General features: G+C 47.1%; 1 protein-coding gene across 3 annotated transcripts in view; it reads left to right on the forward strand.

Annotated features, from left to right (window-relative positions):
• The first annotated feature begins 5,381 nt into the window (after positions 1 to 5,381).
• STOX2 (storkhead box 2) overlaps positions 5,382 to 16,625 on the forward strand; it is a 231,670-nt gene continuing 220,426 nt past the window's right edge. For all 3 annotated transcript variants that reach the window (XM_039468366.2, XM_039468367.2, XM_039468368.2), the window contains exon 1: positions 5,382 to 6,284. In XM_039468366.2, coding sequence (XP_039324300.1) covers positions 5,921 to 6,284 — 364 coding nt within the window. In that variant the 5' untranslated portion in view covers positions 5,382 to 5,920. The remainder of the gene's footprint in view (positions 6,285 to 16,625) is intronic.

The following is a 16,625-nucleotide window of genomic DNA, read 5'->3' on the forward strand; positions in this document are numbered from 1 at the left end:
CAAGCAATTCCCCTGCCTTAGCTTCGCAAGTGGCTTGTGCCACCATGCCCGGCTATTTTTTTTTTTTTTTTGTATTTTTAGTAGAGATGGGGTTTTACCATATTGGCCAGGCTGGTCTTGAACTTCTGACCTCATGATCCACCCACCTCAGCCTCCCAAAGTGCTGGGATTACAGGTGTGAGCCACCGCGCCTGGCCTAGATACGGTGGTTTATAAAGAAAAGAGGTTTAATTGGCTCATGGTTCTGCAGGTTTTACAGGATCATGGTGGCATCAGCTTCATAGGAGGCCTCAGGGAACTTACAATTATGGCAGGAAGCAAAGCTGGAGCAGGCATCTTACATGGCAAGAGCAGGACCAAGAAAGAGATGGGGGAAGGGCTACACAGCTTTAAACAGCCAGATGCTGTGAGAACTCACTCAGAAGAACCATGCCAAAACGGATGGTGCTAAACCATTCATGGAGGATCCAGTCACCTCCTTCCAGGCCCCAGCTCCAACACTGGGGAATACAATTGAACATGAGATTTGGGTGGAGACACAGATCCAAACCATTCAGGCACTCAGTGGGGTTGTACCTGGGTTACTGACCTGCAGAAACTGTGAGACTAAAAATGTTCATTGTTTGAAGCTGCTAAGTTTTGGGAGAATTTGTTGTGCTGCAGTAGATGGCTAGTACAGATGTCAAGAATCATTTATGCAAGAGGCACTGTGGGAGGACCTTAGGAGGATGTTCTACCTACAAGTGGTTGGTTAGGTAAGTGGAACAGAAGGGACAACAGGGAGTTTGAGCTTTGGAATAAACTGCTTAGGTTTAGATTCTAATTCTTTTTTTTTTTTTTTTTTGAGACGGAGTTTCGCTCTTGTTACCCAGGCTGGAGTGCAATGGCGCGATCTCGGCTCACTGCAACCTCCGCCTCCTGGGTTCAGGCAATTCTCCTGCCTCAGCCTCCTGAGTAGCTGGGATTACAGGCACACACCACCATGCTCAGCTAATTTTATGTATTTTTAGTAGAGACGGGGTTTCACCATGTTGACCAGGATGGTCTCGATCTCTTGACCTCGTGATCCACCCACCTTGGCCTCCCAAAGTGTTGGGATTACAGGCGTGAGCCACCGCTCCTGGCCCTAGATTCTAATTCTAAAGGAGGCATTTCATTGCTGGGGAATCCTAGACAAATTTCCTACATTCTTTGTGCCTTAGTTTCCTCATCCACGAAATAATAGAGATGGTATAATATCTACCTGAGAGGGCTATTGTAAGAATTAAAGACCTTCCCAGGCCCTGGATGCGGAGGTAAATTGTACTCTATTATTATTACTAGAAGGAATTGTTGCCTAAGGAAGACGAAGACCTCTGGATCCAGATGTGGAAAGAGTATGCAGGTAGGACTTGTCCAGACATCTTAGGGCTGAGCTCCTAAGCCATGTGTCTGGAAAAAGATGCTTTCTTTTTGAAGATTCAGGGATGGGAGAGGAAACGTTTGAGTCTTAATTTTTGACTAAAACTTGGCTCCAAGGCCGTTGAGCCTAGGTAGCTGTAGTGGAAGATGGAAAACCTATTTTTTTTCAAAGGTTCGAGCAATCTTTCAAGAATTAGCTATTTGAAAACACTGTTCCTTTGAGTATTCTAGAAAATACTCTTTGTTCTGAGAAAATAAAATTGGCCATTTAGTTATGCAAATAGAAAGCAGAGCCGATCGGATGGCAGATGTTTATGATGAGGCTTAAGAGGGAAACGTGTCTTGCTGAGAATGTCAAAAGGTTGTCTATATTAAAGGCAGTTTTGCATTTAACTTCCTAGGGAAAAAGATGGATGACTATTTCAGATGGTTGCATGTTCTTGCATTATTTTGTATGTTTTTGCTCAGGAGACGCTGATGGAAAATGAAGGAGCTATTTTTGGTGATTTTTCAGGCATAGACAGAGTTACCTTAGGGTCAAGTGACTGAGAGTATCCTGAGTTGGGAGGAAGGCCCATATCACGGAGCATGCTTTGCCTTGGTACCTAGAAGCACCATGGTTTGGGAAAGATTGGGAGATTGTTCTGGCCATCTGGATGATGATAAGGAGGCTTGGAGGGTCTTCATGAGCAGGCAACAGGGCAAAGAGAGGCAGAGCAGGAGACCCCAAATGCAGCTGCCGCAGCGTGGTTTCTGGGGCTAGCACATTAATTTGGAAGCACACGTGTTTGGGAAAGGGCCCAATCAGGAGACAGTCTTGCATAAACAGTGGTCATTTAGAAGACTTCTGGAAGGCATTCAGGCACCAAAGGGATAGTTTGCCAAGATGAGCTTTAAGGTTAATTCATTTCTTTTTTTGAGACAGTGTGTTGCTCTGTCACCCAGAGTGGAGTGCAGTGTCACCAGTCACAGCTCACTGCAGCCTCAAGCTCCTGGGCTCAAGCAATCATCCCACCTCAGCCTCCTGAGTAGCTGGGATCACAGGCATATGCCACCACACCTGGCTACTCTTTTAAAACAAATTTTGTGACTTAGGGTGTCACTATGTTGTCCAGGTTGGTCTTGAATTCCTAGGCTCAAGTGATTCTCTAGCTTCAGCCTCCCAGAATGGTGGTGTTACAGGCCATTCCTGTTATTATATGCTTTTTTAAAAAGCAAGATGGGAGAGAGCCTGCAGTAGAAGCAGCAAAATCCCCATCTCTGATCAGAGCGGCATTTCTTTTATTCTGCGGAGGGAAACACCTGAACATCGCAATGCAGTTGTATTCTGGGCTCTGAAAGAAGCAGAAATCTGGAGGTTGTGGGAAGAGCTACACTAAGGAAAAAGATATACGTCTTTGCATGAATGAGTAGAAAGGGAAGAAATTAGTGTTTTTTTGAGTGCTTATCAGGTACTGGGCACTTTACACACAATGTCTTGTTTCTCATGTCTACTGTCCATTTTAGAAATGAGAAATCAGAGGGTTAAACAGGTCACTTGCCTGAGGTCTTTCATCTATCTGATAAGTAGAGTGAACATACATTGTCCCACCCTGCAGCCAACATATTTGTACTAAGCTATACCGCCTCATATTTATGAAACAGATGACTGAAGACATATTGTAAAGAGAAAAAGTACAATATCTTGTGGACGCTGCTCATGAATAGATGGACTAATCAAAGCCCAATGTCACCTCAGTAGCAATGAGCACACCTAGTGGCTACATGTTGGTTTCTAAATACCATTCACTAAAAGGAACCAGAGCTTCTTGGAAAGTGGCTGATTGCAGGGGTGGGGCAAAATGATCCTGGAACATCTTGATGTGCCAGAAAGTAAGGAAGTGCTCAGAGAATGATGGGATCAATTTAAAAGGATGTAAGAGCCAGCTTTTAGAGGCTCCCACTGGCCAAATCTGGGGTAATATGAACATCGAAATAATGATGATAGTTAAGAATTATAACCTATTAAATAAAGCAAGAAGGCATAGCCCACACTGTTATAAATAATAAAGAAAAGCTTGTTTTTACAGTAGAATGACAACTAAAAAATGTAGAAGGCATGATGAAATTGGAATACTAGAATTTAGCGACTATTGTACTATCAAGACAAACAAGAACCAGAGACCACTATAACGAGCAATCACTGGAGGAGTAAGAGGATGGGATTTATCTAATCTCACAATACCTCTCAAAAAGATTTTATTACAATTAAAAGAGTAAAATAATTTATAGTAGGGAGATTGTTACATCATTTAGAAAAAGAATTTGTGCATGTGTAGAGAGTAAAATATTAACAATTAAGGAACCCAAGTAAAGACGTGGATATTCTTTGTGCAATTCTTGCACTTTTGTCTGTCTGAAGTTATGTCAAAACAAAACAAAAAATTAAAGAGGTAAATACAAACTAAAAAAAGTCACAAAGTGTAAAATGGTCTGTTCTTCCATTTTTCTATCCACCACCACTTCCTTTGTTCCTGAGGCCCAGGCACTAAGCAAGGAGGTTGAGGAATGTGGCATTTCAATGGGGCCAAATTGAGGCTTCTTAGTGTGAGAGCACCAAAAGCCAGGCAAGAAAATACCAGGTCTCCCCACACAGTGGGTGCCTGGGAAATTCTGAGGTCAAGGTGCCCTGCTCCAGCAGCCTTCCTATGCTAAACCCAGGTCTTGGCTTTCTGAGGTCTGAAGAGTAGCACCTGGTGTCTGTGGTAAGTGGTAACACCCTCATGCTGACCGAAAACTTTGTAATCTGAGATGACTTCCTATCCATTCAGTTGCTTGATTCCTTCACCAGTTCAGCGACAGGGACTGAGAAGGACTTAACAACTCCCATTCTGAAGATGGAGAAACTGAGTTTCTGTGCCCTGTTCAAGGGCATCCTGCAGTAGGACTAAAACTCAAAAGTCTTGGCTAGGCACGGTGGCTCATGCCTGTAATCCCAGCACTTTGGGCGGCAGAGGAAGGTGGATCACCTGAGGTCAGGAGTTTGAGACCAGCCTGGGCAACATGGCGAAACCCTGTCTCTACTAAAAATACAAAAATTAGCCAGGTGTGGTGGTGCTCGCCTGTAGTCCCAGCTACCCGGCAGGCTGAGGCAGGAGAATCGCTTGAACCCAGGAGGCAGAGTTGCAGTGAGCCCAGATTGCCTGCATTCCAGCCTGGGTGACAGTGAGATTTAGTCTCAAAAAAACAAATAAATAACAACAACAAAAGCCACCTCAGGTCTTTAGACCTGGCTTTAGTGACTTTTTCATGACAATAACATTATAGGATGCCAGCAGAAAAATGTTATTATTTCCAACTCCCAAAATTAGGCTGGACATTCAGTGTTTTTCACTGTGTGGACCCAGACCAGCAGCAGCAGCAGCATCTGGGAATGTGCTAGAAATGTAAAAAACTAGGTTCACTGAGACCTACTGAATCAGAAACTCTGGGAATAGGGCCCAGATACCTAGGTTTGAGTACCTGTTCTAAGACTGAAATTTACTTACCGCTCTGGATAGGTGTAGCATAACCCCTCAGTTACGACAGTCATCTCTTTTCATATATGACCTCTAGTCTCTCTTGATTAAAAAATAAGTAAAAGAGTTTTGCATAGAAACAAACGTAAGGAATTTTCTCAAAAGCATCATGGTTACCTTTCCTGGTAAATTTCTGTAACCTCTTCATAAACCCAGGGTTATATAGATAATACTAGGAATGGTTGATTGGGTTTTCTCTAGGGTAAGCAAAAGTATATGCTGGAGACAAGAAAGTAGAATTCCACGAGAGTTTGGGAGGAGCGACTGATGACAATTTTTCGTGGTTGACTAAGTTTTCTAAAAAGCCACTTCCAAGGGTACATTCATTAACCAGTCAGCGAATCCACTTGTTCCAGCGGGAGGTGGGAGGTGGGGGCAGGGTGGAGCGTGGGGAGGAGCGACACTCACGGCTCCAGAATCGGTGCCTTCCAAGTGTCGCGGTCGCGTCTCCCCCTCCCCCGCCTTCGGGTCTCCCTAGAGGCCCAACACCCAAACGCTCACCCCTCGGCCACCCGCGCTCCGCGACCACCTCCCTCATTGGACTCCTCCGGACTCCTCAGGCCACATCCAGCCGAGGGGGTTCCCGGGCCCGGTGCGCACTGCCCGCCCCCTCACCGCCTCCTCCCGCGTCTCCGCCCCCGCGGGGCCGCTGGGCGCCGGGGAGGTGAGGGTGCAGCCGCTGGAAATGAGCGCTGCCCGGAGGGCGGCCCGGAGCTGCAGGTAACGCGCGCCGGAGCTCGGGCCGGAGCGGGCCCCGCACACCGTGCCTTCCCAGCTGCGACCCGCCGGCTGCGCCCAGGAACTGCGCTGGGCGCCGGGGAGGCAGGACCGAGGGCGCGGAGGAGGCGCGGCCAGCCCTGCCCTGGGGGACAGTCGCGCTCCCCGCTGGGCTTGCGGCCACGTCCCGGCGGCTGTTCCCCGAGCGGCGGAGTCGGCCGAGGTGAGCCAGGTCTGCGCGGCAGATGCCCGGGAAGATGGAGAAGTTTCTGCAGATCGCGCCTCACTCCCTGGCCATCGTCCTGGGCCCGGCCGAGGGTCCGGCCGGGGAAAGGCCCGGGGCAGCCCGGCCCGCGCCCCCTGCCCAGCCACGCCAGCTAGCCCGGCACCACATCGGCTACGAGATCTTCGCCGACTTCAAAGCCGAGAACATGCAGCACTTCTGGAACAAGAAGGTCACGGCAGCGGTGGCCGAGACCTTCTTCCTGGGCTGGATCGACGAGCAGGTCCTGCTGATCCAGGGCAAGGAGGAGCATCTGGAGGCGCTGCGCGAGGGCTGGACGCGCCGGGCCCTGCGGCCGCCCTCGGGCTTCCATATCCGCTGCCTGGGTGAGTGCGGCCGCCGCGCGCCTGTCCCGTCCCGTCCCTTCCCTCCCCTTCCCTCTCCTTCCCTCCTGGTGGCCGTGTCCTTGCCCTGCAGCCCCGGGAGCCCCGCCCTGCTCCAGTCCGCCGTGGGCACCGGGGAGGCTCCCCTGGGCGCCCGCGCCCCGGCCAGGGGAGGAGCCGGCGGCCCTCTTCGAACGTGGGATTGGGGAACTTCCTGGCACCGAAAGGAGGGAGTCGTCCCATTCCCCGTGCACCGCCCCCATCTGCCCGCGGGAGCCTCCCCCAGCGGCGGGCGGTGCCTGGGGCAGGCCAGGTGGGCGCCGCTGCGGCTCGGCTCGGCGGGCGGCTCGGCGGGCGCGGCGCTTGGGGTGCGTGAGTGTCCCCCTCCCGGCTCTGCCCTGCGGCTGGAGTGCGCGGGGGCAGGCGGAGGTGGGCGGGGAGGACTCCGGGGCTCCTGGCTCGCGGGGCTCCCTGCCGCAGTGGTGGCTCAGGTGCGCCTGGGACGTCTTTCCCTGCCGGGTGACCGCGGGGGACGCGCCGGGAGGCTCGGGTAGGAGCTGAGGGTTGCGCGCGCGCACTTCTGAACTTGACAGGGCTGCAGATTTCATTTTGAATGTCTCACCTGCAGCACGTCTCTCCAGTCGTTTGTGTGTTTGAAGGAAGGGACACAAAGAGGCCGGAGTAAAAGTATCCGATCCTCCACAAAAGAGAGCAGAACTTGAAGAGGGGCAGAGTGGCCCGGAGGTGAAGGTCACCGCCGCACTTCCAGTGCTGCTTTGACTTGCTGGTTTTTATTCACTACTTAGCATCCCCCCGAATCCAGTCTGCATCACCTTTAGAATACACTTTTTGAGTTTTGCACTTTGGGTCCGGTGGCTAAAAGCATACACGGTAAATAGTAAGGCTTTGGGAAACAATTTCAAAGAAGAAAGCATTCTTTCTAGTTCCGCGGTTTAGAAATTCTTTCTTGACGTTTTGGGAGGTCAAAAGTTCAAACGCTAAAAAACTGTAAAGCCGCCTTTTTCGTTACCCACTGTTGCTATGCCGCCTTCCTCTGAAGGATTAGCTGTTACCTGCCGACGTGACACCATCTATGCGTGTGACAAATTTATAGCATTTTAATTTTGTTGTGTTTTGTCTGTTTTGGCATAGAAGAGATCTTTACAAGCTTCCTTTGACTTGAGTAGACAAAAAGCTAGTAAAGCTTGCGTCTTGTGTATTTTGTAACCTGCGCTGAATTTCAAAAGGTGCCTTAATCAAAAACCTCAGTCCCTGAAATTAAGCGGCCTCCGTAAAGAGCCAAGATGAACGCCTCTGAGACTTGACTTGCTTTTGTACTGTAGGACTGTGACACATTAGGACCTAAGAATCTGTGTAGTCATTTGTATGCGCTCTGTAGATTGCTCTATAGGCTTTTAATACGTTTTTTTGAAATTCGATTTCACACTTTTTTAATGTTTTATTTTACAACATTTCAAATATTTGCAAGTAGTATAACTCAAAAATATTATATTGAACCCCACGCCATGTACTGATCATCCAGCCCCAAAAAGTATCAATGGCATGGCCGATCTGATTTCATGTATACACGCATCTACCCCTACCACTGCTATTTTGAAACCCCATTCTATCAACCTAATTTCATTTGTAAATATTTCAGTATGTTCATGTATATTTTTTCATTTCAGCAGAATTTATAAGTTCATAGGAATTGGTGATCTGTTGTATTAACCAAAGAGAAATATTTTGGCAATTTTTAAAGGTTCTAAATTGCCTTAATTGGTTGACTGTCTGCCCTGGCTTGGGTAGGTAGCCTGTCCTGAACTGTCTCTGCTGACTGCCTGGCAGCTGATGGGGCCTGCCAGCCTCTGCAGTACTGAGAGCTAGCCTTACCTCTGCACCCTCAGAGGAAGAGGGGGGGGGCTCCCTCTCACAGCCCAAGCATCAGATAAAAGAGCAGGGGTGATACCTGCTGGGATCCAAGTGGTAACTTTCTTTTGAACTGCCTCGGAGGGAGTGGGGGGAGGATTAAAATCTCCACTGGAATTCCAATTTTGCTTCAGTAATGATGATAAAATGCTGAATTGTTTGAAAGATTTTTATCTCCTATAAAAATTCTCAGTGTCTGCTGCATGCTTCCTCATTTTTTGGTTGCCAGATCTTTTACTGGGCTTTGAAATTCCAGTCTGGAAGCCGATGAAGACTGGCTCACAACCTTTTATTCTGAGTCACAATACACGTGGTGACAAGTTCAAATGCTGGGGGGTGGGGAATGGGTGCAGCGGGGGATCCTGGCTGAAACTCTGCTCTGAAAAGAGTGATGTTATCACAGGGATAGCCTGGAGTCTATCTACTGTATGCATAAAACCAGAAATCAAATGCTATCTTTGATACTTTATTATTAGTAATACATCTCAAGCACCATCCCTTTCAATTGACCCCATTTGTACTACATCTATTGTCAAATCCTTTTAACATTGTTTCGGGAGTTTAGCTCCTTCTTTTTTATTTTATTTTTTCTAAGGCTAGTCAAGTGAAGCAGTAGGGGTGGACAGCTGGTTATTTTATGGGTATGAAAGGGCCATAGAGCCAGACACGTAGATGAGTTTACAGGAGGCGCCTTACATTCTCACTTGCCGAACCTGAATTAAGCTCATCGTTTACCAGTAGTCCTCTGAAATAACTGGTAGCCAAGTGCATGTTCGAAATGTATCATGCTTGTGGGGAATTAGGATTATTTATAAGAGTTGATTGTTTTTCAGATGATCCCTTAGATCCCACCATAAAGAGTGGTAATAGAATTGACCCATTAGATCTTGCCAGTGAAGGAAGGAGAGGAATGTTCTGCTCTGTCTCTTGACTTGGGTTCGCCTGGGTGCACGATCTCACACAACGCAGAGTGGAGAGGCTCGCAGGCCAGGAGAGACAGGCGGGCCCAGGTGCTTTTCTCTGGCTGTGCTGTGGTGCCGTTGAGGCAAACCTACACGTTCACAGCAGACCTTGCCAGGAGTTAATACTTTATTCTGTAACTTGAAACATCTGTGTTGAAATCGTAAGCATTTTGGTGCCTGTGATTCCAAAAGTATACAGTTCTAATCAACTGTAAAATTTCAGGTGAGGTTGAACAAGGACATGATTACTGGATTCCACAAGAAGCAGAATATTCAGCCACTCAAGGGAAAAGTGGTTTTGACTTGGCATCTTCCAATCCCCTAAGTAGAAATAACCTATTAGAATAGGCAAGCTCATTCTTAGAAATAATCTACCTTGGACGTATAGAAAAGAGGGGTTTGATTTTCAGAACCCTTCGAGGGGTATACAGGATGCTGGTCATGTTTTAAAGTTGTGCTGTCTATTTTGAGTCAATCACAGTAAATTAAAGGCCATACATGTTTACCGAGTACTTTCTAGTGCCAGCCTGTGTCACTCCTGGAAATAGGAAGGCTGATGGGGCACACAATCTTTTGGGGTATTCTGACATAAGAAACTGAGTGTGCTAAATGCTTTGAGGACTTTTTGTTTTAAGTGAAGGAGAAGCAGTTACTTCTGTCTTGTGACCTGGTAGGGGAGGTTTCCCAGGTATGAGGCTTGAACTTGACCTTGTGCAGATGGAGGTGGGGCTGGGGCGGGAGTTCCTACAGAGCAGGAGAACTTACCCTGCTGAGGAAGGAGGGGACTAGATCCTGAGTGAAGGCCTGGGGTTGGAGAGTTCTTGATGTGTTTGGAAACTGGCTGGGGTGATAAGACAACGGAGAGGTGGGAGAGGGCCACATGTGAAGATCTGGAAGCCACTGGGGGCGTCTCAGCAGGGGTGGGAGTGATATGATTTGATCTGTGTTACAATGAGAATTCTATGCCAGTGAGGGGAAGGGTGGGACTGGGAGGAGGTTAGAAATAGGAGCATGAGCTAGGCCTATTGAAACAGGGAGAAATGCCAAGGGCTTCTTTAGAGTGTTTGCTCTCCTTTGGTATGCTTGCACAGGCCCCGGTTTCTACCTGAAGAAAGACACCATTAGTCTGGTTGAGGCTGAAGAGCCTCTAGCCTCAACCACAAACCCTGAGCCTTTGTGTGGGGCCAGGTGCTCCCCATCCAGATCTCAGGGAGCATGCGTACATCTCTGTCCCCAAATGGGAAAGTGGCACTTTACACTTTCCCATGTGATCCTCACGTTTAAACAGTTCAGAACAAATATGCTTTTTTAGCCTTTACATCAGAACTTGTATTTTGCATTATAAAATTATTTAGAACACATGGCCATCAAGGTTCTCTTCCAAAATTTGTACTGGTTTTCTCAAAAAGAGTTGATTTCTTAAACTGGTTTCTCCAAATAGTGGACTTTTAAGACAGATTTTTTTTCTTTTTTCTTTTTTTTAAGACAAGGAATTGTTCTATTGTCCAGGATGGAGTGCAGTGGTACCATCATGGCTCACTGCATCCTCCAACTCCTGGGCTCAAGCAGTCCTCCTGCCTCAGCCTCCTTAGTAGCTGAGACAATAGGCACACATCACAGTGCCTGGCTAATTTTTAACTTTTTTTTTTTTTATAGAGACAGGGTCTCCCTGTGTTGCCAAGGCTGGTTGTATTAGTCCATTTTCACAGTGCTGATAAAGACATACTTGAGACTGGACAATTTACAAAGGAAAGAGGTTTAATGGAGAACTCACACTTCCACATGGCTGGGGAAGCCTCACAATCATGGCGGAAGGCAAGGAAGAGCAAGTCACATCTTACATGGATGGCAGCAGGCAAAGAGAGAGTTTGTGCAGGGAAACTGTCTTCCTTAAAGCCATCAGACCTTGTGAGACTGATTCACTACCATGAGAACAGCACGGGAAAGATCCATCCCCATAATTCAGTCATCTCCCACAAGGCCCCTCCCCTACGTGTGGGAATTATGGAAACTACAACATGAGCTTTGGGTGAAGACACAGCTTCAAACCAAATAACTGGTTTTGAACTGGTTTTGCCTCAAGCAATCCTCCCATCTCAGCCTCCTAAAGTGCTGAGATTACAGATGTTAGCACCCAAGCCCGACCTAGAATTATTTTAAAAAATGTATACTCCACAGACATTGGTATACTCAAAAGAAGTTATAGTTCAAGAACTTACTTAACTTACAATTGAATAATACTCCTGGATGAATAGCTTGAATTGCTTAACAGTTGTTTGAAAGCCCTTTAAATTGTAGAGAATGATTCATTCAGTGACTGAAGCGTCCACCATTTCCTGGGATGTGTTCTAGGCACTGAAGTGGAGAACAAGTCAGATATAGTCCCTGTAATTTTTGGAGGTTCCATTCTAGTGATACAACAGACATTTGAAAAATTAAAGAAATAGTCCTGGTGCGGTGGCTCACGCCTGTAATCCCAGCACTGTGGGAGGCCGAGGTGGGCAGATCACCTGAGGTCAAGAGTTTGAGACTAGCCTGGCTAATATGGTGAAACCCCTGTCTCTACTAAAAACACAAAAATTATCTGAGCGTGGTAGTGGCCGCCTGTAATTCCAGCTACTTGGGAGGCTGAGGCAGGAGACTTGCTTGAAGCCAGGTGGTGGAGGTAGCAATGAGTCAAGATCACACCGGCTGCACTCCAGCCTGGGTGATAGTAAGGCTCTGTCTCAAAAAAAAAAAAAAAAAAAAAAAAAAAAAAAAAAAAAAGGGAAATAAACAGTTTTTCGAAACAGAGTTTTGCTCTTGTTGCCCTCGCATGTACCACCACGCCTGGCTAATTTTGTATTTTTAGTAGAGTGGGGTTTCTCCATGTTTGTCGGGCTGGTCTCGAACTCCCAACCGCAGGTGATCCATCTGCCTGAGCTTCCCAAAGTGCTGGAATTACAGGTGTGAGCCCCCGTGCTTGGCTCAAATAGTTTTAAGTGCTTTAAGAATGAAGCAATTGATAGAATCAAGAGTGCTGAGAGAAATGACAGAATAGCTAACTTTACATTTATTGATCATCAGCTATTTTCTAATGCTTTATTTTATGATCAAATCTAATCTTTAAGACATTTATACAATTTAGGTATCATTATTTTATCCATGTACAAATAAGGACCTTAGGAAACAGAAAGATAAATGTTCTCCAGGGATACCTAGTTAGTAAGTGATAGGCCAGGATCCAGACCCAGGCACCGGGACGTTAGAAGCAGTGTTTTGGACGGCTATTGGATAGTACCTCATTTGGGGTGACACTTGACCAATGAGGCAGGTATCCACCAACCATCAATGAAAGGGAAACAGGTGGAAATCAGCCCGACTGTGCTAGACAAACAGAAAGGGTGGCCCGTGGGGCTGGGCTGGTCGCATCAGGAAAGAGAAGAGGGTGTGACTGTAGCTGAGGTCAGAGGCAGGCCCAGGCCAGGTCCTGTGGGGCCACGTGGGATGGTGTTCTGCAGAGAGAAGGCATGCGTCTTCCTAAATGTGTACTGGATTGGGGTCTGCCGAAAATTGAGAGAAGTTTAAGAAGCAGGCCTCTCTCCTAAAGAAGCTTACCTCTCATATTAAAAGCACAGGATTAAGTCTGAACAGTGAACAATGATGCATTTAAAGCTTCAGTGACTTCTAGATAGTTATAAAAAACCATTTTTATGAATGACCTCACTGTGGCTCAAAGATATTTTCAGCAAAGGCATGTAAGGCATGTCAGTTTCATTGTAATAAAGCATTTAGAATGAGATTCCAGGTCTTTGTGATAAATCAGGCTTTGCGAAGATTTATAAATTTTACTGCTTATAGATTAATTATGATCTTAAGCATGTGTGTTTCCTTTTGGGTTTACTCTGAATTTGGAAAATAAATTGCATCAAGAGATCAATTTGCCGGTTATTGCCAAGTTATTTTAAAAGGGCTGATTAAACTGAAAGGGTGTCTGTGTCTTGTGATGGTTGAAAGTACTTCGATGCTTTCTGTTCCTGAGGTCAGTCACATATTTTGGGGTAAAAACCTGGGAGAGTTTGTTATATACAAACTATTTGCTGCAAAGAATTTAAAATTTCTTCAGTCTGCCTAAAATGTCACACACAGTGATGATTTGGTCGCCTTAAAAATATAATTTTCAGTGTACGAGGTGGGCTTTACCATTAGTTACTCGAAGTCTGGAGACTGTATTTGTGTCCTTCTCTTTAGTTTATATGTTTGTGAAATAAATTTTAAACCCTTATTGCATAGCTGTAGACATGATATAATTTCCAAGATTTCTTAATTTGAGGGAAACTAATGATATAGTGTATTGTTTATCCGAATAAGGAATAAATAGATGTATTGCCACGGTACAAGCTTTGGATCTAATTTTTAAATATATAGCATACTATAATAATAGCTAGACCTAGATTTTTAGGGAAATGTTATGTCAAGAGATTTTAATCCATTTGAGTCACACTAGGTCAAGCATGGTGGCTATAATCCCAGCACTTTGGAAGGCCTAAGTTGGGGGATCACTACAGCCCAGAAGTTCTGGACCAGCCTGGGGCAACAAAGTAGATCCCATCTCTACAAAAAAATATTTAAAAAAATTAGCTGAGCGTGGTGCTGTGTGCCTGTGGTCCCAGCCACTTGAGAGGCTGAGGAGGGAGGATCGTTTGAGCCTGGGAGATCGAAGCTACAGTGAACCAAGATTGTGCCACTGCACTCCAGCCTGGGTGACAGAGTGAGACCCTATGTCAATAAATAAATAAAAATAAAAGTCACACTGGCGTGGGAGGAGCTGGCTTAAACAGCTCTTGATACCTTGCTATCAGTCTCTCGAGGCAAACCAGTCAAGCTGAACACTGCCCAGGGCCAGAGCTGGTGGTATATCTCTGAGAATTTGATAAATGGATCAGTGACTTTGATAAGGAGGTAGAAATGATTCATCTGAGTCTTGGGGGGCTGAAGAAAAGGATAAAGTGGACGATGAGAGACCCCACGCTGAGCAGATCCGGGTCTGAAGGCGTTCTTATGACGTTAACACCGTGGAAGCATACCTCTGCGCTGTAGATTTCACTCTGAAGATGAAAATAAACACGATGAAATGCCTCCATTTTCTCAATTTATTGTGATGGCGCTGTAATATAATGTTCTAAAGTGAGGGCCCGTCTGTCAATGTAAAATGACTTGTCTCTGTAAGTACAATGTCACCTCCCCGCTCCCCAATAACATTTGGGGCACACGTGACGTTCCTTGGTCTAGCTCTCTGGCATGGAAGCTGGGGATGCACAGCGAGTCCAAAAGAACCTCTTTCTTGTGAATCTAGGAGTCCCTGGAGCTCACTGAAGGCTCCCTAGCATCTTGCAGGGGTGGAATTCAGTCTGGGGCATTCCATCTTCCTGCCGCCCGAGGTTGCTGCCGCCGTCTGTCTTCACTGTGAACCCTGGGGTACTGTGGCAGTGCTGGCTGGAAGGCTGGCTTCCCAGAGCAGTGGCCCTCTTTGATGATGCTTCCTGGGAGCTCTGCATGTGACAGCATTTTCTTCTGTCTTGGCCTGCTTCCTCCAGCGCTGTGTCGGGTGCCTGCCTTTTCCCTCCAGGATTTGGACTATTTTTCCTTTCAAACCATTGTGACAAAAGGTTTTGGTGACACCTTTGCCTTTCTACTTTTTTTTTTTTTTTTTTTTTTTTTTTGAGATGGAGTCTTGCTCTGTCACCCAGGCTGGAGTGCAATGCCTCAATCTTGGCTCACTGCAACTTCTGCCTCCTGAGTTCCAGCGATCCTCCTGCCTCAGCCTCCCTAGTAGCTGGGACCACAGACATGTGCCACATTGCCTGGCTAATGTTTTGTATTTTTAGTAGAGACAGGGTTTCACCATGTTGGCCAGGCTGGTCTTGAACTCCTGACCTCAGGTGATCCACCCACCTCGGCCTCCCAAAGTGCTGGGATTACAGGTGTGAGCCACTGTGCCAAGTTTTCTACTTCTAACTAAAGCCCCCACTGTCCAAATTTTGAAGAAAAAAACATTTATATGTTCATGTTCAGGATGGTAGGGCCCAACACATGTCCTTTTAAGGAAAGTCGTCTTTAGAGATTCCAGACTTCCCGCCACACACTGACCCCGCTGCCCCACAGCTTGAAGCCCCCATGCCTGGAGGTGGCCTTCGGGGGTCCCAGATGCTTTCTGACACTTTTATGCTGAAAATGGGAGGAGAACTTCTCCATATTGAGAGGGGGCACCCCGGTGGATCTGATTTCCAAAACAGCATTTTATTATGTACAGAAGTCCCCAGGCCTTCTGGTGTTACCCCTTTGGGGTGCCTTCCAGTCTTGGGACAGTCCTGCAGTCCTTGGAAGCCATCTGTCAGCCTAAGCTGCCAGCGAGCCTGCTCCAAGCCCCCGGGGTGTACAGCCTCTCTGACCACTGTGTCTCATCTCCTTCCCTCTTTGTCATTTGGCTTTGGGTGACACCTTCTCTAGGGAGCATCTGTGCTTCACAGTCCCACGCCCACCCACCTTCCAGCTCAGCTTCTTAATCCTGCATGCTTGTTTTGTGGCCCTGGTGGGTGGATGGAGCTGGAAAGAGGCTGAGCTGGGGGAGGCGCGGTCAGCAGGTGAGGGCCGAAGCGGAGCAGGCGATGGGAGCATGGGATCCAGCCCAGATCCCTGACGGGGAGCTGAAAAATGGGAACGGGGAAGACAGAAGAGGAGGTGTGAGGGAAGCAGCTGCCTGGTGTCTGTGAGGCTGCAGTGGAAGGGTCTTGCCGGGAATCAGGCTGACTTCTTTGTGGATTCCTCTACCCAACAGGCCTGTGGGGCAGGCTGAGCTCTTCCAGCCAATTTTGTCCATGCCAAGAGGAGGCTAAGGGGTCCGCACGGGTTCCTGTAGCGGACGGACCCCGCATTACACCCACTGGGTGAAAAGAACTGTCCAGTCTGGACGAATCACCTTAGCTTTCTGCCTTTTTTTTTTTTTTTTTTTTTTTTTTTTTTTTTTTTTTTTTTTTAACATCTCTGTTCTCTGGTCAATAAACCCGACTCTCCTGGACTCCTGAGGAAGTGAAAGGAGGCTGCCGCTCCGTGAATTCTGCGGCTTCTGGAAAGAAATCCAGTTCTCGATCTCATCGGTTACGTCTCTCCTGTGATCTTGTTACAGCACCTCCATTCAGTCAGACCCTGACCTACCTCCCTCCGGCGGTGCCTCCGGGCTCCGCGTGCTCCTGGCGGGTCACTTCCCCTTTGTCCTGGGTTGGTCGTGACAGGCTGGGAAAGTCTTGGAAGACTTGCTGACTTTGGAGTTAATATAGAACCACAGAGACGGGAACCATCCTTTTTTTTGTTTGTTTGGGGGACTTTGTGACCAGCATAATTGCCCAGACTGATCACTTTCCTTTCATCAGAGCCTGGTTATTAATTTGTCAACAAAAAGTTTGTCCGAGGAAAG

This window comes from Saimiri boliviensis, chromosome 3 (genome assembly GCF_048565385.1).
Source record: "Saimiri boliviensis isolate mSaiBol1 chromosome 3, mSaiBol1.pri, whole genome shotgun sequence".
Classification (NCBI taxonomy): Eukaryota; Metazoa; Chordata; class Mammalia; order Primates; family Cebidae; genus Saimiri; species Saimiri boliviensis.